Source organism: Petaurus breviceps, unplaced genomic scaffold (assembly GCF_028583685.1).
Source record: "Petaurus breviceps papuanus isolate PSGF00001 unplaced genomic scaffold, PetGlider_PUasm1.0 90740, whole genome shotgun sequence".
NCBI lineage: Eukaryota > Metazoa > Chordata > Mammalia > Diprotodontia > Petauridae > Petaurus > Petaurus breviceps.
Genome location: NW_027187330.1, coordinates 662,720 through 680,485, shown reverse-complemented (window position 1 = coordinate 680,485; position 17,766 = coordinate 662,720). Strand labels below are relative to the sequence as shown.

General features: G+C 38.4%; 1 protein-coding gene and 1 long non-coding RNA gene across 2 annotated transcripts in view; one reads left to right on the top strand and one right to left on the bottom strand.

Annotated features, from left to right (window-relative positions):
* LOC138145501 (uncharacterized) overlaps positions 1-17,766 on the top strand; it is a 47,743-nt gene that overhangs the window by 2,558 nt on the left and 27,419 nt on the right. The window lies entirely within an intron of this gene.
* Positions 7,416-17,766, bottom strand: part of CC2D2B (coiled-coil and C2 domain containing 2B) — a 131,065-nt gene continuing 120,714 nt past the window's right edge. Inside the window, 2 exon segments of the mRNA XM_069067095.1 lie at positions 7,416-7,628; positions 11,705-11,882. Coding sequence (XP_068923196.1) covers positions 7,440-7,628; positions 11,705-11,882 — 367 coding nt within the window. The 3' untranslated portion in view covers positions 7,416-7,439.

The following is a 17,766-nucleotide window of genomic DNA, read 5'->3' as shown; positions in this document are numbered from 1 at the left end:
TAATAAAACTGTGAGAGCATAGAAAGGCTTGCTTTATATTCCATTTCCCATTTTTTTTAAGCAATTGGGGTTAAGTAACTTGCTCAAGGTTACACGGCGAGTTATTTCTGGGTGTGGTGCTGAGTGTCTGAGCCTGGGATTCGATCTCCAGGTTATCCCAACACTGGAGGCGGTGCTCTTACTCCCTGTGCTACCTGGCCTCCCCCAGTTCCCATTTTCTTACCCATCCTCACCCCAACAACTCTTCAGATATGATGGGAAAGAATAAAGGTGCTAAAATTACTATATTTTTTCTAACAATAGCAGGTGGGCAACCTTGGTATTGACACTATTATTTGTTAAATAATAGAAGTCCCAGAGGAGGGCCTCCAGGGCTTTGAGCAGAACATGATTTAAAAGAGACAAATAAGTATCACCAAGGGTGAAAGTGCACCAGAGCTATAGCTAGCAATTCTGACCCCCTAAGTGTTAGTCTTCCCCCCACCCCATTAGTTTGTGCTTCATAAACATTGATTTATGTGTGGATTCAGCTCTCTGCCTCCATCTCTCCTGGCTCCCTCCACCCCCCAGAATATAAGTTCCTTGAAGGAGGTGTTTTGCCTTTGCCTTGGCATCCCTAGCAGGTATCTTAGGCGTAGTAGTAGGTGCTTGATGCTTATTGAATAAATGAATGAATGCATAAAAGAATAGCAAAACAGGATCCGAATTGTTCTTGGTTACACCTGTTACAATACATTTAAAAAAAAACCTTGACTTGACCTTGCTGTCTCATTAAGGACCATCCTTTATATGTGTGTGTATGTGTGTCTGTGTGTATGTATGTATATATGTATCTTCTTTTGTGGGGCAAAAATCCTATTTTAAAAAGTCACTGTAGGGGCAGCTAGGTGACAGTGAATCAAGCACTGGCCCTGGAGACAGGAGAACCTGAGTTCAAATCCAGCCTCAGACACTTAACACTTACTAGCTGTGTGATCTTGGTCAACTCACTTAACCCCAATTGCCCTGCCTTCCCCCCCTTCCAAAAAAAAGTCACTATAGTCATTACTACCAATTTCATAGCTCCCACAAAGGGTTCACTGCTATATGGTTGTCTGAAGAAAAAGTACACACTAGGGGGTGGCTAGGTGGTACAGTGAATAGAACACCAGCCCTGAAGTCAGGAGGACCTGAGTTCAAATCTGGCTTCAGATACTTAACACAAAAACTAGCCCTGTGACCTTGGGCAAGTCAACCCTAATTGCCCTGCCCTCTCCCCTCCAAAAAAAAAAAAGCAAGAAAAAGTACACACTTTTAAGTTTAATTTGCATTACTAACATATGCTCTATAAATGTCTAGAAAGCAACAAAAAATAAGCCATACTTTTTAGCATTTGTCAGTTTCCAAGATATAAATGCTCACAATGAAAATTTAACAATTGGTTTCCTGGAGGAGCTAGTGTGAGCTGACTCCAGCCCCCTTCAATCTAGCTCCAGACTCCACCTCTCACCTGAAACTATTTTCTTCAAGATTACTAATGATCTCAACTGCTAAACTTAGTTTTGTTTTGAATTATTCTCCTACCTCTCTACAGTTTTGGGCACTTGTAATAAGAATGTAAATTTTAAAGATCTTCCCTGCCCCTAGGCTAATGTGCACCTGAAGCCTGGGGTGGGGGAGGCTTGTTTTTCAGTAGATACTTCTTGATTGGCCAGTGAGTCAATAAGGTTGTTACATTCTCTGAGCCAGGAGAAGGCTATATAAGCCCTGATGTGTAGCTTTGTTTTGGGACTCACTTTGAGAAGTGTTCTGTGATTTGATCTGAATTCTGGGAAGCCGTTGTTGAGAGTCCCCCGGCTTTGAAAAACCCAGAATGTGGAAACCCAGATGTTGACTGGGTATGGATGTAATGGTTGGATAGTTTGGAAATCTGTCTACTTGATGTTTCTGTCTTGATAATTATGCCTGTATACTTTGAGGTTCAGGGTGCTGACCTTTTCTCCTGAACAAGGTAAACGATATATGTCTGACTGATTAAAGTAAGCTTGTTAACCCATTTTGAGTTGCTTTCCTTTAACAAAGCAGATCCAAGAACCTGTGGTAGCTGCAAACCCTGAGGACCCTTGGGGTGCTTGCTGCTACAGCACTGTTCGTCACCTCCTTCTCTTGGGCATGCTTTGCATCCTAAGGCTTCCACTGTGTTTTTTTTTTCCTGTTCTATCTCCTTTACTCTATCAGCCTCCATTTCTCCTTTCTTTAGGCTTCTTCTTGGACCCTCTTCTCTTCCTATATTCATTCCATTAGTGATCTCATATACTCCAAGTATCATCTCCACACATGTAGCTCTCAAATTTATATATCCAGTCTTAGTCATCCTTTTGAACTCTAGCTCCACATCACCAACTATCTGTTGGACATTGTTAGATAATCCATTGGTATATCAAATTCAACATATTCAAAACAGTGGATAAAGTGCTGGGCCTGGAATCAAGAAAACTTAAGTTCAAATCTAGCCTAACTATCTTTGTGATCCTGGACAAACTACTTTGCCTCAGTTTCCTTAACTATAAAAATGGGAATCATAATAGCTAGCACCTACATCCCATGGTTGTGAGAAATAATGAATATTGATAATGAAATATTTGTAAAGTGCTTAGTATAGTGCCTGGCTCATAACTAGGTATTTAGTAAATGCTTACTCTCTTGCCTTCTTGCTTCTCCTTTCCCATTCCTCCTCTAAACTTCCCTATATCTTTCAAAAAGTATTTTTTGTTTTTAAATATTCTTCCCCCCTCCTCCCAGAGAGACATTCCCATTGCAAAGAAAACAAAAAAAAAATCAGAAAAACACACTGATCAAATCCAACATTAAACGCGCAGTGTTCTATAGCCTTCATTCTCTTCCTCTACAAAGAAGTAACATTCATTCACATATTTCTTGTAAAAGGTCAAACTTGGCCATTATAATTTTACATCTTCATTGGCCATCTTGTCCCCATTAGCCTTGTCACCAGGACTAGAAACCATGCCCTGAGGACTTAACCCTTTCATCTCTACAACTCCTGCTCTTGGGTTTCTCTGGTCTGATTGATATGCGTCTCTCAGAGCCTACTATTTCAGATATGTTCCAGACATACTTTACTATCCTTCCCAGATATCTTTTTTTCTTTCTTTCTTTCTTTCTTTCTTTCTTTCTTTCTTTCTTTCTTTCTTTCTTTCTTTCTTTCTTTCTTTCTTTCTTTCTTTCTTTCTTTCTTTCTTTCTCTCTTTCTTTCTCTCTCTCTCTTTCTTTTTTTCTTTCTTTCTTTCTCTAGGCAAGAGAAAAAAAAAAGACGAAGCTCCCCTTGTCTGGTGGCAGAGTCCTGCTGTGGCAAAAAGCCCAGGAGTCAAGTGATTGAGTGGTGACATGAGGAGGCAACAGAAGCAAAATAAACAGAGCAACCCAACTTTAGACTCCTATTTTGGCGACAAAAAGGATCAAAACATGGAACAGGAGGAAGACAGTAAAGTCAGGACTCCTGCACCAAAAGCTTCAAAGAAAAATATGAGCTGGTGACAGGCCATAGAGGACCTTAAGAAGCAAATAAGAGAAGTAGAGGAAAAATTGGGAAGAGAAATGAGAATGATACAAGAAAATTATGAAATGAGAGTCAACAGCCTGACTAAGAAAATAACACCTTAAAAAAATAGACTAACTCAAATGTCAAAAGAGGCTCAAAAAGTCAATGAGGAGAAGAATTAGTTTGATTTGCATTTTAATAATTTGGAGTACTCTTTCATATGGTTGTCAATACTTTGCATTTTTTTTTGAGAATTGTTTATCTGGGCTGTTTATTCATACCTTTTTGATGTTGAGAAAAATGAAGCTCAGAAAGTGGCTTGACCAATTTTCTATTGGCAAATAGCTCTTGGTCTGTTAATTGCCTCTTTATCTTGGCTATCCAACCCTTTTCATAGATGTCTGACACAAAAGTTTATTTACAATATACTTTTTTTTATCTGAGTTGTGTTGACTTTATTAGTGAAAAAGTATTTCAATTTTGTGTAACAAAATTATTTGTTTTATTTATCCTATCTTTGGTTAAGAATGTTCCCCCTATACATAGTTGTGAAAGCTCCCTGTTTCTATGGAGGTCAAGCAGTATCCTTCAAGTTACCCTAGTTTACAACCTCTGAGTAATCCTTGACTTTTTCCTCTCTCTCACCTCCTTAACATCTTGATTCTTTCTTAATGTCACTCACTTCTGTTCCTTTCTTTTCCATATACTACCTTAGTTTAGGTCCACAATACCTTTTACTTATAGTAGTATAATAGTTCCATAGTTAAACTCCATAAGTTTTCTATTGTATGCACCAGTCAAATCTTGATATAGTATTCCAGTGCCTTTCCACAAATCTTCAATAGTTGTTTCAAGCAGCTTCTGCCATGATGGTGTTTAACATTTGTCCTTAGGAGTATTCCTTGATAGTATCATCATTCTTACAATAGTACCTATCCTGGCAACTGCTGCTTCATATACTGCTCTGTAAAGGTCTTGAAATGCTGTTATACTTTCTGTCAAATACAATTGGGGAATGTGTTCATTCATGAAATTTATAGCCAATAATCAATTTTATTCTTATTCTGATTTGGCATCATTGGTCCACTGCTTGGATTCATGCTGCTAAATTTCAAGTTAAGTATATGCCCATCTTCTTTTCAAAGTACTTTGAGATATTAGTGATGTTCATTCATTTCTTTATTAAGTATAATTTTTAGAGTTTGAAAATCTGAAGATTTTCTATTTATATTTTTAGTAGCTCCCTGATTTTCATCTATTATTTTTTGCCTAATCTAGGTTTAGAAATGAACTCTGTGTGTGTTTTTAATGATTGCTCTCTGTAGTTGGCAATATATTATATAACATGGATCTTAAAATACCATTAAAAAATAATGCCTATAACTGGTGAGGTTTGTTTTCCATTTTGTTAGGATATGCTGCTGTATAAAGGAAATATTCATGCCTTGAGTCCATTTTATGAACATTCACAGTTTGCCTGCTTTAGTGGTCTGTACTGAAACATTTCTAGCAGGTGTGGTATTGGCACTATTTTTTTTTTTTAAGCAATTGGGGTTAAGTAACTTGCTCAAGGTTACACGGCCAGTTATTTCTGGGTGTGGTGCTGAGTGTCTGAGCCCGGGATTCGATCTCCAGGTCATCCCAACACTGGAACCGGTGCTCTTACTCGCTGAGCCACCTGGCTGCCCCTGAGCAATTGGGGTTAAGTAACTTGCTCAAGGTTACACGGCCAGGTGTTTCTGGGTGGGTGCTAAGTGTCTGAGCCCGGGATTCGATCTCCAGGTCTTCTCAACACTGGAGCCGGTGCTCTTACTTGCTGTGCTACCTGGCCGCCCCAAGCACTATTTATTTTTTAAAATCTGTTTTGGCTTCTTCTGGTACCAGAACATGTTCTGAAAGGAGAGACACTCTCTTTGCTTCCTGTTTTCCTCCATGTTAAATTGATCATCTCATTGGTTTCCAGGAGGATGAGCCTACAATCTATGCCACCCCATATTTCTTAGTTTTATAACAGCAGTTTCATCATACTCAACCCAAATAGTAGAATTTTCAAAGCCCACTTGGCCAGCATTTCAGGGTTTCCACCAGGCCTTCATAGCTAGTTGATTGGTCTTGGGGCACACAGATTCCTTGCTATGCTGCACCCTGGTTGGCATTCTCTTATTTTGTTTCCTCCTATGTAAGATGAAGGAATTAAATTATATGATCTCTAAGAACCTTTCTAGCTTTAATGTTCTGTGATTCCTCACTCTCACCAAGACTTTTGAAGGAAAAGAGACCATATGCTACTAATAAAGAAGTATTGATTAGACACACATTTAAATGTTTTTAATGAAAACCCAATGGTTCTGATTTACTCATTTTGATATTTCTCAAATATTTTTCTATGGTGCACATCTTAAATTATGCATATATTGTCTTTTGTGAAATCATATACTTTTAGCATTCAGAAATTAAGCGAATAAAAACAAATTTTGCCACTGAAAATTGCAATTTATTTTAAATAGAAAATGTAAAAACTAAACCAAGAATCTTGTAAACACTTCTAGTGTAATGTTACCAACATACTTTTAGTTGTCTTTTAATTCTTAAGAGGTTTTAATAATTCAGTTTAGTTGCAAACATGCTCATACATCAGCAGCAATAAACTGCATTAATGGGGTCTCCAACTCTCTTCATCAATCTAATCTTGCTATAGGCATAATTTGTGTTATCTCTATCAAAGAGGAAAAATTACTTAATTAAGAAATGATATGGGGATGTAATACAAACACAGTTGTTCTAGACATATATAAAAAATTCTAACCAAATTCTCTGTGTTCCAGAAAACAGATTTTCCAATTTCATAGTGGGAATAAAACACTTTTCCCCACCTTCCATACCTAGAGTGAGCTAAAGCCAGACCCAAGACTTAATTCACAGAATCTTGAGATAGATAGGACCCTATGTGTATTGTCACTAAGTAACATTTCAGGAAATCATGTTGTTTTCTTTTGTAGCATGTGAAATTCAAAGGGATACATAGGGATGGCTTACTTTGTAACATACATTCAAAGGGATGGCTTACTTTGTAAACCTCTGGCCACACTCCTTTCATGCTCCCCTGTCCACCAGACAGGCCTCCCTAGTGTAGTCACTGGAGGTGAAAAGGGTGGAATTTTGATGGGGGTAAACATGAAGGAACCCTCCCACTGAAGAAGGTAGGCTTGTGATTTAAGGACTTACATCTCCATCATCCCCACTGAGCCTTGAAAATAGGTCCGAATTCATGGGACTTCTTCCTGGGTATTACATACTTCCTGCTATTTAAAAACCCCCAAAAGGAGACTCTTGCCATAGTATAAATAGGTATTTAAACATCTGTATTGGAAAGATAAGCTCTGAGTATCTAATCCTGCTGTATTTCTAAGGAAATTATCCTTGTCCCCTTGGGCCCTAATCTCATGAGAGCATCTTCCAGCTGGTAGGACAGTAAGCCAGTGGCCTCAGCACCAACTTCACATCAGCAATGTGAAGGCTTCCCTACACCAGAGTAGTTCAAAGTTATCTCTTTACTAGGATTATAACGGCTGACCTGCAAGCAGAGTTCTTAGTGCCTTAGGGATTGCTCCCCTTTCCCCGCACCCCAGGGATTTTTCAACAACTCCAAAGGATACTCCAGGGTGTCCCTACAGTCTTCCTCAAAGAACACAGTGTGAATTACCAGACTACAAGACTTCTTGGTGGAGTCACTGACTGGGCTATAAATATGTTCCTTGATTTGAAGACTAGCCCCGCTCCTAGAGCATCAAAGCTCAGAACAGGGAAGCTTCTTTTTACTCCTATGGGGAATCCAGGAAGTTGCCTTTTAGACATCATGCAAGAATTTAACATTTTAGACACTGGTTTCATTTGCTGCTTTTCATTGATGACGAACCAAGGAAGCCAAATAGATCCAAATAGATAATATGTTATTTGGATATGCATGAATGTAAACAGCTAGGGCAAATTCTGTCTGGGGAAATTCAGAAGAATGAATACCAGTTTGATACACAGCATTGGTTATTGATTGCAAATCAGTGTATGGCAGCTGGATAGGAAATCCTGAAACCTGGAAAAAATAATAACCATGAAGACAATTTGGAAATAGTATAGAAAATATCAGGTGCTATATTTCACAGAATTATAGAACCTTGGAGTTGAGTTGAAATGACTTCAGTCCAACCCATACCTCAACGTTGTATCTTGATGGGTTATTATCCAACCTTTTCTTGGAGGGGGAACCTGTCATGCCCCAAAACAGCCCATTTCACATTTAGATAGTTCTAATTGTTAGAAAGTTCTCTTTGAAGAAGTTCACCACTTCTACTAATAACTCCTATTCCTTTCCTTGGGCACCAAACTGAGCAATTCTCTCTCTTCTACCTTACAGGCTTTCAAATACTTGGACACATCTATCTATATTCTCTCTTTTTCAGGTTAAGTATTTTTCAGCTGATCCTTACCTGGCATGAACTTGAGACCCTTCACCATTCTAGCTGGCCTCTCAGGATCCAACCTAACCTAACCATCTCCTTCCTAAAATGCAGCTCCCAGAATTGCACATAACATTCCAGATGTAGTCTGACCAGGCCTCTAAAACTGTCAGATCTTTTCCAGACAAATTGCTGCCTAGCTCCATTCTTCTCCATTTGTCCTTGTGAAGTTGTTTTTGTTTTTTTTTTTAACCCAAATGGAAGACTTTAGAATCCTGTTAAATGGCACTTTATTAGATTCAGCCCAGTGCTCTGGTCCTGGGGGTTGTGAATTTAAAAATAAATTGGTTTTGGATAATTGTATTTCAGCATAATCAGTTTCCTTTGTAATGTAATATATTTTATTTTGTATGTTTACATACATCATTCTAAGAAATGGGTCCACAGACTACCAAAGGGATCCACAACACAGAAAAATTAAGAACCCTCACTTTGACCTGTCAAGATCATGGGATCATAGACCCAGAGCTGGAAGGGGCCTTACAGGCTGTCTAACCCAACCCTCTCATTCTTGGATCCTCACTGTGTTATCCATCTTACTGGATACCCTTCCCAGCTTCATGCCAATTGGAAATTTGATAAGAATGCTATCTTTCACATAAGTCACTGATAAATACAACGTTGAACAACACAGGGCCAATCCCAGATGCTTGGGGAGCTCCACTGGAGCCTTTCTACCAAGGTGAGATAGAATCAATGACAACAACTCATTAGGTCTAGCTATTTCACCATTTCCAAACGTATGTCACTATACTATTGTTAAGCCTAAATCTCTCCATCTTTCTTAGAAAAAAAAAGTATGAGAAGCTTTGCCAGATGGTTTGCTAAAATGTAAGTAAACTCCTTCTGCAACATCTACAAGTGATCTACCATTCCAGTATCCCTGTGAAAAAAGGGGAAATGAAGTTATTCTGACATGACCTGTTCTTCACGAGGACATACTTACTGGCTCTTTCTGATCACTCTATCAGTTTCTGGATATTCACTAACCACCCCTAATAATTTTCTATCTAATCAATTCCCTGATAATTTTCATTATTGACTCAAAGAAATAAAATTATGCACATCTGAAATACTTGGTATTTTGGGAGGAGGTTAGGATGAGGCAATTTGAAGAAGCAGTTGATTTGCCAGCGCTATATGTAATTCCATATTCTTCATATCTACTTACTTCAGATACAATAATTATAATTTACCTATTTGAATTTCATCTGACAGACACTAAATATAGTTATATTCTCTATAAGCTTGAGTCATAAATCTTGTCTAAGCAACCCATCCAAAGTCTAGATTTTGAGGCACTCATTGGAACTAAAGAGATTAGCTGAGATGATATATAGATAGACAGATGGACAGATAGACAGACAGATAGAGCATTTATTAAATGCTTACTACCCAGACACTATGTTAAGTTCCCAGTTTACAAATAACAAGCAAGGCAATTCTTGCCCTCAAGGAACTTATTCTAATAGATGAGGAAAATATTCTAATGGGTGCTGGAAAATGGAGGGACAGGAATATGAGGGGTAAGGAGAGGATACCCTTGTGGGGAATTGTAAAGAGAAGGCAAGGGAGTATTGTGGAGGCCCTGGGCTAGGCAAGATAAAGTGAAAGCTCCCCTGTCAAGCCAAGACATCTAGGGAGTTGAGTCTAAATTTCTGGTGGGGTGAAAATGATGGGAAAAGAGGGCCATGTTGAGTTGAAAGCTGGGAAGTGAGCATGGGAATAGTATAATAGATGACATTTACATAGTGCTTTATGTTGTGTGAAGAATTTTATATATGTAAACTCACAGCAACCCTATGGATTAGGTGATAGAGGCATTATTACAGTTTACAGATGAGGATCTATGACCAGAAGAAGTTATATGACTTGTGTATGTTCATATAGCTAAGGAAGTGTAAAACTCAGGATATGAACCCAGAATTCTGCTGACTACAAATTCAGCACTATTTCCACTATAACATGTGGTATAGTGAATAGAACTGGCTTCAAGGTGAGAAAGATCTAGGTCAAGTCCCATGGCTGACATACACTGGCTCTGAAAGCCAGTACCAGTCACTTAACTACTGAGGGTCCAGGCAACTCTCTCAGACTATAAATTGCAGAGGAGATACCCTCAAAATGCTCCATATGGGAAACTAGGTGGCACAGTGGTTAGAGGGCTGGACCTGCAGTCAGGAAGTCTTGTCTTCCTGAATTCAAATTTGGCCTCAGACACTAGCTGTGGGACCCTGGGCAAGTCACTTAACCATGTTTGCCTCATTTTCCTCATCTATAAAATGATCTGGAGAAGGAAATGGCAAATGATTCAATTATCTTTGCCAAGAAAACCCCAAATGGGGTCACAAAGAGTCAGACACAACTGAAATGACTTAACAACAACACCCACAAGCATCAAATAGGAAAGTTCCTTGGGGGTAAAAGAATTTTCCTACATTGATAAAATGGCAAGCCTGGCTAAAAACAAACAGGCAAATAAATAAGTAATGATAATAAAATGAATACACATTGAAAATTACTAATGAAATGTGGGAAATGTTTTGAATGAGAAAAATAAATCTATTAAAAGTAGGGTAGAGGCAAGGCAAAGAAGACACTATCTCCCAGCTGCCTCCTTTATTTTTTTTTCCCATTGCTGTAAAGGCTAGCCAAGGAGCCCCTAAATTGTTCAGGGGGGGGGGAGGTTCAGAGATCTGTTTATTTTACATTTGACAAAAAATTTAAATATGCCTTTTTGTGATATTTTGTCCCTATAAAATAACTTGTGGACACTTTTTTCCCATTCACTGGGCACACATTTTAGTAGTTCCTGTGAACCTATCCTATACTATATACTCCCCTCCAATTGTATTGACAATGGTCAAGACTGCCTAGTCCAACAAGGTTCCACACACTCAAGGTGACCTGTTTTGCTAGATCCTTATCAAGAGGTAAAAAGCCCACTCTATTCCTGAACCTTTTTAGCCTGTGGTCTTATACAATACTTTATTTCTGGGTCCTTTCCTTGGGGAGAGACTCCTTGTTTCAGAATTTATAGTTCATAGATATCAAATATTTAAATAAACAGTTTTAAAGAGAGCCTCCTCGAAGTGGTCTTTCTACAAGTCACATTACGTTTGGAATGCATTACCTCAGCACAGTGGATAGAGTGCCAGGCCTGGAAGACTCATCTTCCTGAGTTCAAATCTGGCCTCAGACACCAGCTGTGTGACCTTGGGCAAGTCATTTAATCTGTTTGCTTCAGTTTCCTCATCTATAAAATGAACTGGAGAAGGAAAAGGCAAACCACTCCAATATCTTTGCTAAGAAAACCCCAAATGGGGACACAGAAAGTTGGATACCACTAAAAAATGAATGAAAACTAACAAAATCTCAGTATTTGCACTTCAAGATTATTTAGAATTCCATTAGTGGGGTGTCTAGGTGGCTTCAGACAGAGTGAATAGAGCACTGGCCCTAGAGATAGAAGGACCTGAGTTCAAATTCGGCCTCAGACACTCAACACTTACTAACTGTGTGACCTTGGGCAAGCCACTTAACCCCAATTGTCCTGCCCTCCACCCTCCAAAAAGAAAAAAAAGAATTCCATTTAGTAACTAACAAAGTAAATAAAATTAATTTTTACAAATGTGTTTAAGCATATATTTACCCAATAAAATTGTAGTAGTCTTTCAAATTCACTTTCTTCTTCAGTTGAAACAAGGCTCCCAGTTCCAGGTTCTAACTTGGGAAGAATTTGCCTCAAAATAGCAGTACATTGTCGATTCCAACGAGTAGGCTGCTTGGGTCTCCATTCCATCAATTTACATTTTAAGGTTCTTTCGATCCTGAGTCAAAAGTAGAAAGATTGGTTGTGATGAGAACTCTACCTCTGGAAGGGGTACAGGATGTACAGGGTCTCAGTTTGAATTTTGGGTCATCTTAATAAGGATGTGATCTTGGGCAAGCCACCTTCTGGCCTTCATTTTTCTCACCAGAAAAATTAGTCAGATGGACAGACCATCTTTCCTCTAGAATTTATGACTCATTCCTACAAAACTATAATTGATACATATAATGATTTTTATCATGAAATAATGAGTATGGTTTCTAGCATTAGACCTCACTCAGAAGGGTACAGGCATCTTCCTTACATCCTGAGTCACACACACCCCACTTTTTCATATTAGCCATAGCAGGGAGAATCAGGCTCATATCTGTATGCAATATTCTATAGGTAAAAAACAAAATGCATGAATAAAACTTTTTTTTAAACATTATGAATTCAGACTTGTCTTCTGTGACCATCTACCAGCAGCCATATAATCTAGAACAGCTGCTGAAGTATTCTCTCTCCTTTTGCCAGATGCACTTAATCTCCCTGGGATCAGCCATTTAGCCTGAGGGTCACATGAGTCCAGCACAACAGCTGTTATGTTTGTTCTATGTTCTATGTGTCTAAGGATGTCCAGGGTGGGGGTAGGGAACTTTTTATTTAGCTGGTTATGAAACCCACAAGATTTTTTTTTAAAACTGAAGATCAAATATAAGTTTAAAAAATCAATTTCAGTTTTCTTAAGAGTAATATGAAGTACTTATTACACCCAACTATTAAATCAAGAAGAAACTTATAAAAAACCTAATAGTGATAATAATAAAACTCTTCAATTTTATTATATTATTTATTATATAATAACCCCATATCATGCTGAGTTAAAGGAAGCAGATAGGTGGAAAAGAAAGATAAAGGGGAGGCAGAAAGACAGAATGGAAGAAATAATGATCTCACATTTTGGTTGTTGTTCAGTAATGTCTGACTCTTCATGACCCCATCTGGAGTTTTCTTGGCAAAAATACTGGAGTGGTTTGCCATTTCTTTCTCCAACTCATTTTACAGATTAGGAAACTGAAGCAAACAGGGTTAAGTGACTTGCCCAGGGTCACAAAGCTGGTGTCTGAGGCTGGATCTGAACTGTCAGGTCTAAGCCAGTGATCTATCAACAGCACGACTTAGATCTCACATTTATATAGGGATAAACTTTATTCAACTGAACTGAATTCAATAAATATTACCTATCATGTATAAGGAACTGTTAGGATTGAGATAAAAGATGAAATATGTCAGAGTTGTAGGATCACAGTTTTATATATTTAGAATTAGAAGACAACTATGGTAATAGGGAATAAAACATGTAAGCAAATAAATTAGAATACAATAAGGGCAAAACAGACAATTAAGACACAAAATTCTGAAAGAAAATGTGAGGAGGAAGAAGTAACTCTCAACTGAGAGGGTGAAGGAAAGCTTCTTAAAGAGATTGCTAGCAGCCTGAGTTGGAAAATGGAGATGAGTGGAGATGGGAAAAAGGGCATCCTAGGCAAGGGAAATTCACCAATGTGAATTCTGGGAGGTGTGAGAAGGCAGGACCAGGTTGGGAATTCACTGGGCAGTTTGGTTGGAAGACACCTTACATAAAGGGGAATGAAGTAAAATAAGGCTGAAAGGTATAGGAGGCTGGAGCCAGATAGTAGAAATGACAATTGAAGGTCTTTATATTTTATTTTGCTGGCAATGGAAAAACACCAAAGATTTCTGAGCAGGGGGTGACATGGTCAGACCTTTGCAAGAGAAGATATGATGGCTGTTGTGTGAAGCAGAGATTGGAAAGAAGAGAGACTGGAGGCAGAGAGATCACGGAGTCACAGAATTCAGACAGTTAGAAGGGACCTCAAAAACTGTCTAGTTCAATTCATACTAGAAATGAATCCTTACAATAACATACTTGATAAGCATTCATTCAGCTACAACTACATCAATGTAAACAGAAACAACCACAAAAAAATCAAAAGTGAAATGTTGCAAAACTATAAAGAACAAGCAGGGCTTGAAAGGAGAGATTGGAGAAGATTCTCTCACCCCACCCCTTTGCAGAGGAGAGGGATCTACAAATGTTGCACATTGCACATATTTTCAGACTTTTTTTTCATGTATTGAGCAGTCATGCTGTTTTATTGCTCTTTTTTTGTCTTTAAAAATATTTGTTATTTGGGATGGCTCAGGGGAGAAGAGAAGAGCAGGGAGAGATAATGGAAGGAAACTATGGTGATGCAAAATAAAATACATCACCATATAATAAAATACATCAATAAAAACTTATTTTAAAATGTTTATGTGCTAATCACAAATAAAGTACTCATGCCACATCCTACTGTTTACTTGTCATCAGCTATCTCATATAAAATCCTAAATAACATTTCATATTAGTATTTTTGGCAGAGACAGAGACAAGGAAAAGTATCCCTGCATGCTGCCTGAAAGTGAAAAGGCATTGCCGTATTTGTAAAGGGCCAATAATAATAGAAAGAACAGGAAATAGTTCTGAATGATTAAAAGAACGACTGAGTGTATCCAAAATTCTTACATAAAAAAAATTTTAAGTAGCATTTGAGTTTTCATCCATTCATCATTCATTAATTTGGCAAGCATTTGTTAAGTGCCTAGAGGAACCATACTGAACTGTAGAGGTAGAAAGACAAAAACAATCTCTATCACTAAGGAACTTATACTTTATTGGGCAAAGACTACATGTACACAGATAAGTGTATTTATGTATATGGACAGATAGATGCCCACATCTATATTATCTATATATGTATGCATGTGGGTGTATTTACATATATATGCTTATATTTTGCATTTTGTACTAAGTGATGTATATGTATATTTACATGTGTATGTATATATGTGCATGTGTACATACATAATATGTATATATGTACAAAAGCACTAGCAAGCAGAAAATCCCAGAATGGGCTCTGCTGAGTAAGGAAGCTTAGTGGCCAACAAGGTGGAGTGAGGTGGGACCACATTCCAGTCCTGGAGTCCTGGCCTATGACAAGCATATGGAGGTGGGTGATAGAGGTCATATATAAGGAAGAACAAGCAGGTCAGTTTGGCTGGTTGCAGCCAATGAGCAAAGGAGAAGGATGTGTAATAAGCCTGGAAAGGCTGATTTTTCCAATTTTGTTTTCCTCTATTATCTCTTACTGTTGTGGAAAGGAAGAAAACTTTCTATATTTGGTTTCTAGCAGGAGGCAGAAGTCTGAAATAGGACCCCAAATGGCGTATCCTAGAAAACATGGTTAGAGAGAGAACCCCTTGGTAGTGGAATGCATCAAAATTGTAGGATTTACTCTAGCACTGCTTAGCAGCACAGAACAAGAGTGGAGAAAACAGAAATAATTCAGGGTTGGAGTTTGGAAAGGGATTAGCAGGGATTACCAACAATGGGGTCAAGGATTCATGGGTAGAAGACAGTGTAAAACTGAAATGATTATTAACAACAATCTGAAAAGAGGAAAGTGAAGCCAAAGGAGATGATGGCCTGGGAAAGCAGAGACCAATGAAGTGATGGTTATAGTCTCTGATATCTGCCTAGCCATATTCCTGGCATATCATATGTAGATACAGCCATAGTTTAATCCTGAATGGATTTGGGACTCTCCTTCATGCAAGCTAATACAACCCATGTCCTGATCCCAATTCTTCTCTACTCTACCATTGTATCTTCCATAACATAGTTAATAAAAAGCTTTTCATATTAGATTTCTTCCTTTTATAACTCTCATTTTCATATTTTTTCTCTTCCTTTCATACTTCCTTTATACATCTTGTTTTAATCATGGAAATCCCGCTTCCCTTGGAATACTGCTTCCCCAGTCATATTCTGGGTTTTTTTTTTATTTTTTATTTTTTAAGCAATCGGGGTTAAGTAACTTGCTCAAGGTTACACGGCCAGTTATTTCTGGGTGTGGTGCTGAGTGTCTGAGCCCGGGATTCGATCTCCAGGTCGTCCCAACACTGGAGCCGGTGCTCTTACTCGCTGAGCCACCTGGCTGCCCCTTTCCCCAGTCATATTCTCCAGTGTAAACATACCTAGTTTCATCTCCTCCTCCTCTCCTCCCCCATAATTCTTGCTCCACATTGGCACTTCTAGGTAATTTCTATACTACCACCCCCTAGCAACCTCTCCTATTTTGGGGAAGCAACTTTTCCTATACTATATCCAGATACCTGACCTTATCCAGGTCTGGTGGATATTATTTATGCTCCTTCTTCCCACCTCCCCATCCCACCAAGGCATTTCCTTCTGTTTCAGTGATATCAGTATCTGGCTTAGTCTTTTCCACCCCAATCCTCTGCCCTTATACTTGGGTACTTAAATTTATACATTGATGTCTCCACAAATTCCAGTTTGTTGACTTCCTCATCTCCCATTATCTGTACCTTGACTCTACCTCAGTCACACTTGGGGATGGCCATACTTTTGATCTCATCATTAGCTACAACATTTTATCTCCACAATTCATAACTCTGAAATTCCTCTAATTCATCATAATTTACTGTCTTTCCATCTCCATCCATTTAATTTCATAAAATCATAATTTACTGTCTTTCCATCTCCAACCTTGCTAAACCTACTCTGAATTTCTCTTTTTACTCTCCTGTCCCTGATTTCTCAAGACATTATTCCTGTCTTTCTTCTTTCAAAGTTTATTGTTAATCATTTCAGCTTCATACCACTCTCTCTCTCCAGTCCTTTGCCCTGTTGCTCTGCTACCGCCGGCCTCTTTCCAACATCACCCCCAGTTTACATCTGCTATCTTCCTTCTCTGTGCCTGTTGCTGGGCTGCTGAACAGTGCTGGAAACAATGCTGAAATGGCTCCACTAATGTTTTTAGTTACCCAGTCTCAACTGATCACTACTATTACATGCCAAACTTTTCCCTGACTGGTTCTCTATCCCACTCCCCACAAAATCAGTTTTTAAAACTTCTTTATTCTCAAGGTACCTATACCATCTCCTTCTCTCCTGGAAAACTGAGAACATCCATTGTGAGTCTTCTATCCAATTTCACATTTCAAATCACCTTAATATCACCACCCATTTTCTTCCCCCTTCCTCCAGTGTCAGAATATACCATGGCCCTTCTTGACAAAATCATCTCCTCTACTTATCCATTTTATCCCGTCCCCCATCTTTTCAGGGAGCTTACTTTTTTAATCATACCCTCTCTCCCTAAATTTCATCCTTTCCTTATCCACTGATTCCTTCTCTGCTCCTTGCAAATGTACCTACATTTTCCTAGCCTCAAAAAAAAAACCAACAAAACTCTTCCCTTGACCTTCTCAACCCCTCAAGCTAACATCTATATCTTTCTTCTTTTCACAGAACAAACTCCTAGAAAAAGCTGTCTATACTCAATGCCTCTACTTTCTTGTTTTCTATTCATTTCTCAACTGCTTGCAACTAAGCTTCTGTCCCTACCACTCAAATGAAACTACTTTGCCCATGGTCACCAACAATCTTTTTATTGCCAAATCCAATGAGATTTTCTTAGCGTTCATCCTTCTTAAGCTCTTCTTAATACTGATCACTGCTAACCAACTCTTCTTTCTGTTTTCCTGACATTGTTCTGTAATGGCTGTCCTAACTGTCTGACAGATAATACTCTTTTGCAGACATCATCCTCCATGTGCATACTTTGCTTTTTTTCCTTTCTATTCTTTTCCTTTCTCCTCTTTCCTTTTTTCTTGCCTTCACTTTTCTTTTCCTTTATTTCTTCTTCTTCTTCTTCTTCTTCTTCTTCTTCTTCTTCTTCTTCTTCTTCTTCTTCTTCTTCTTCTTCTTCTTCTTCTTCTTCTTCTTCTTCTTCTTCTTCTTCTTCTTC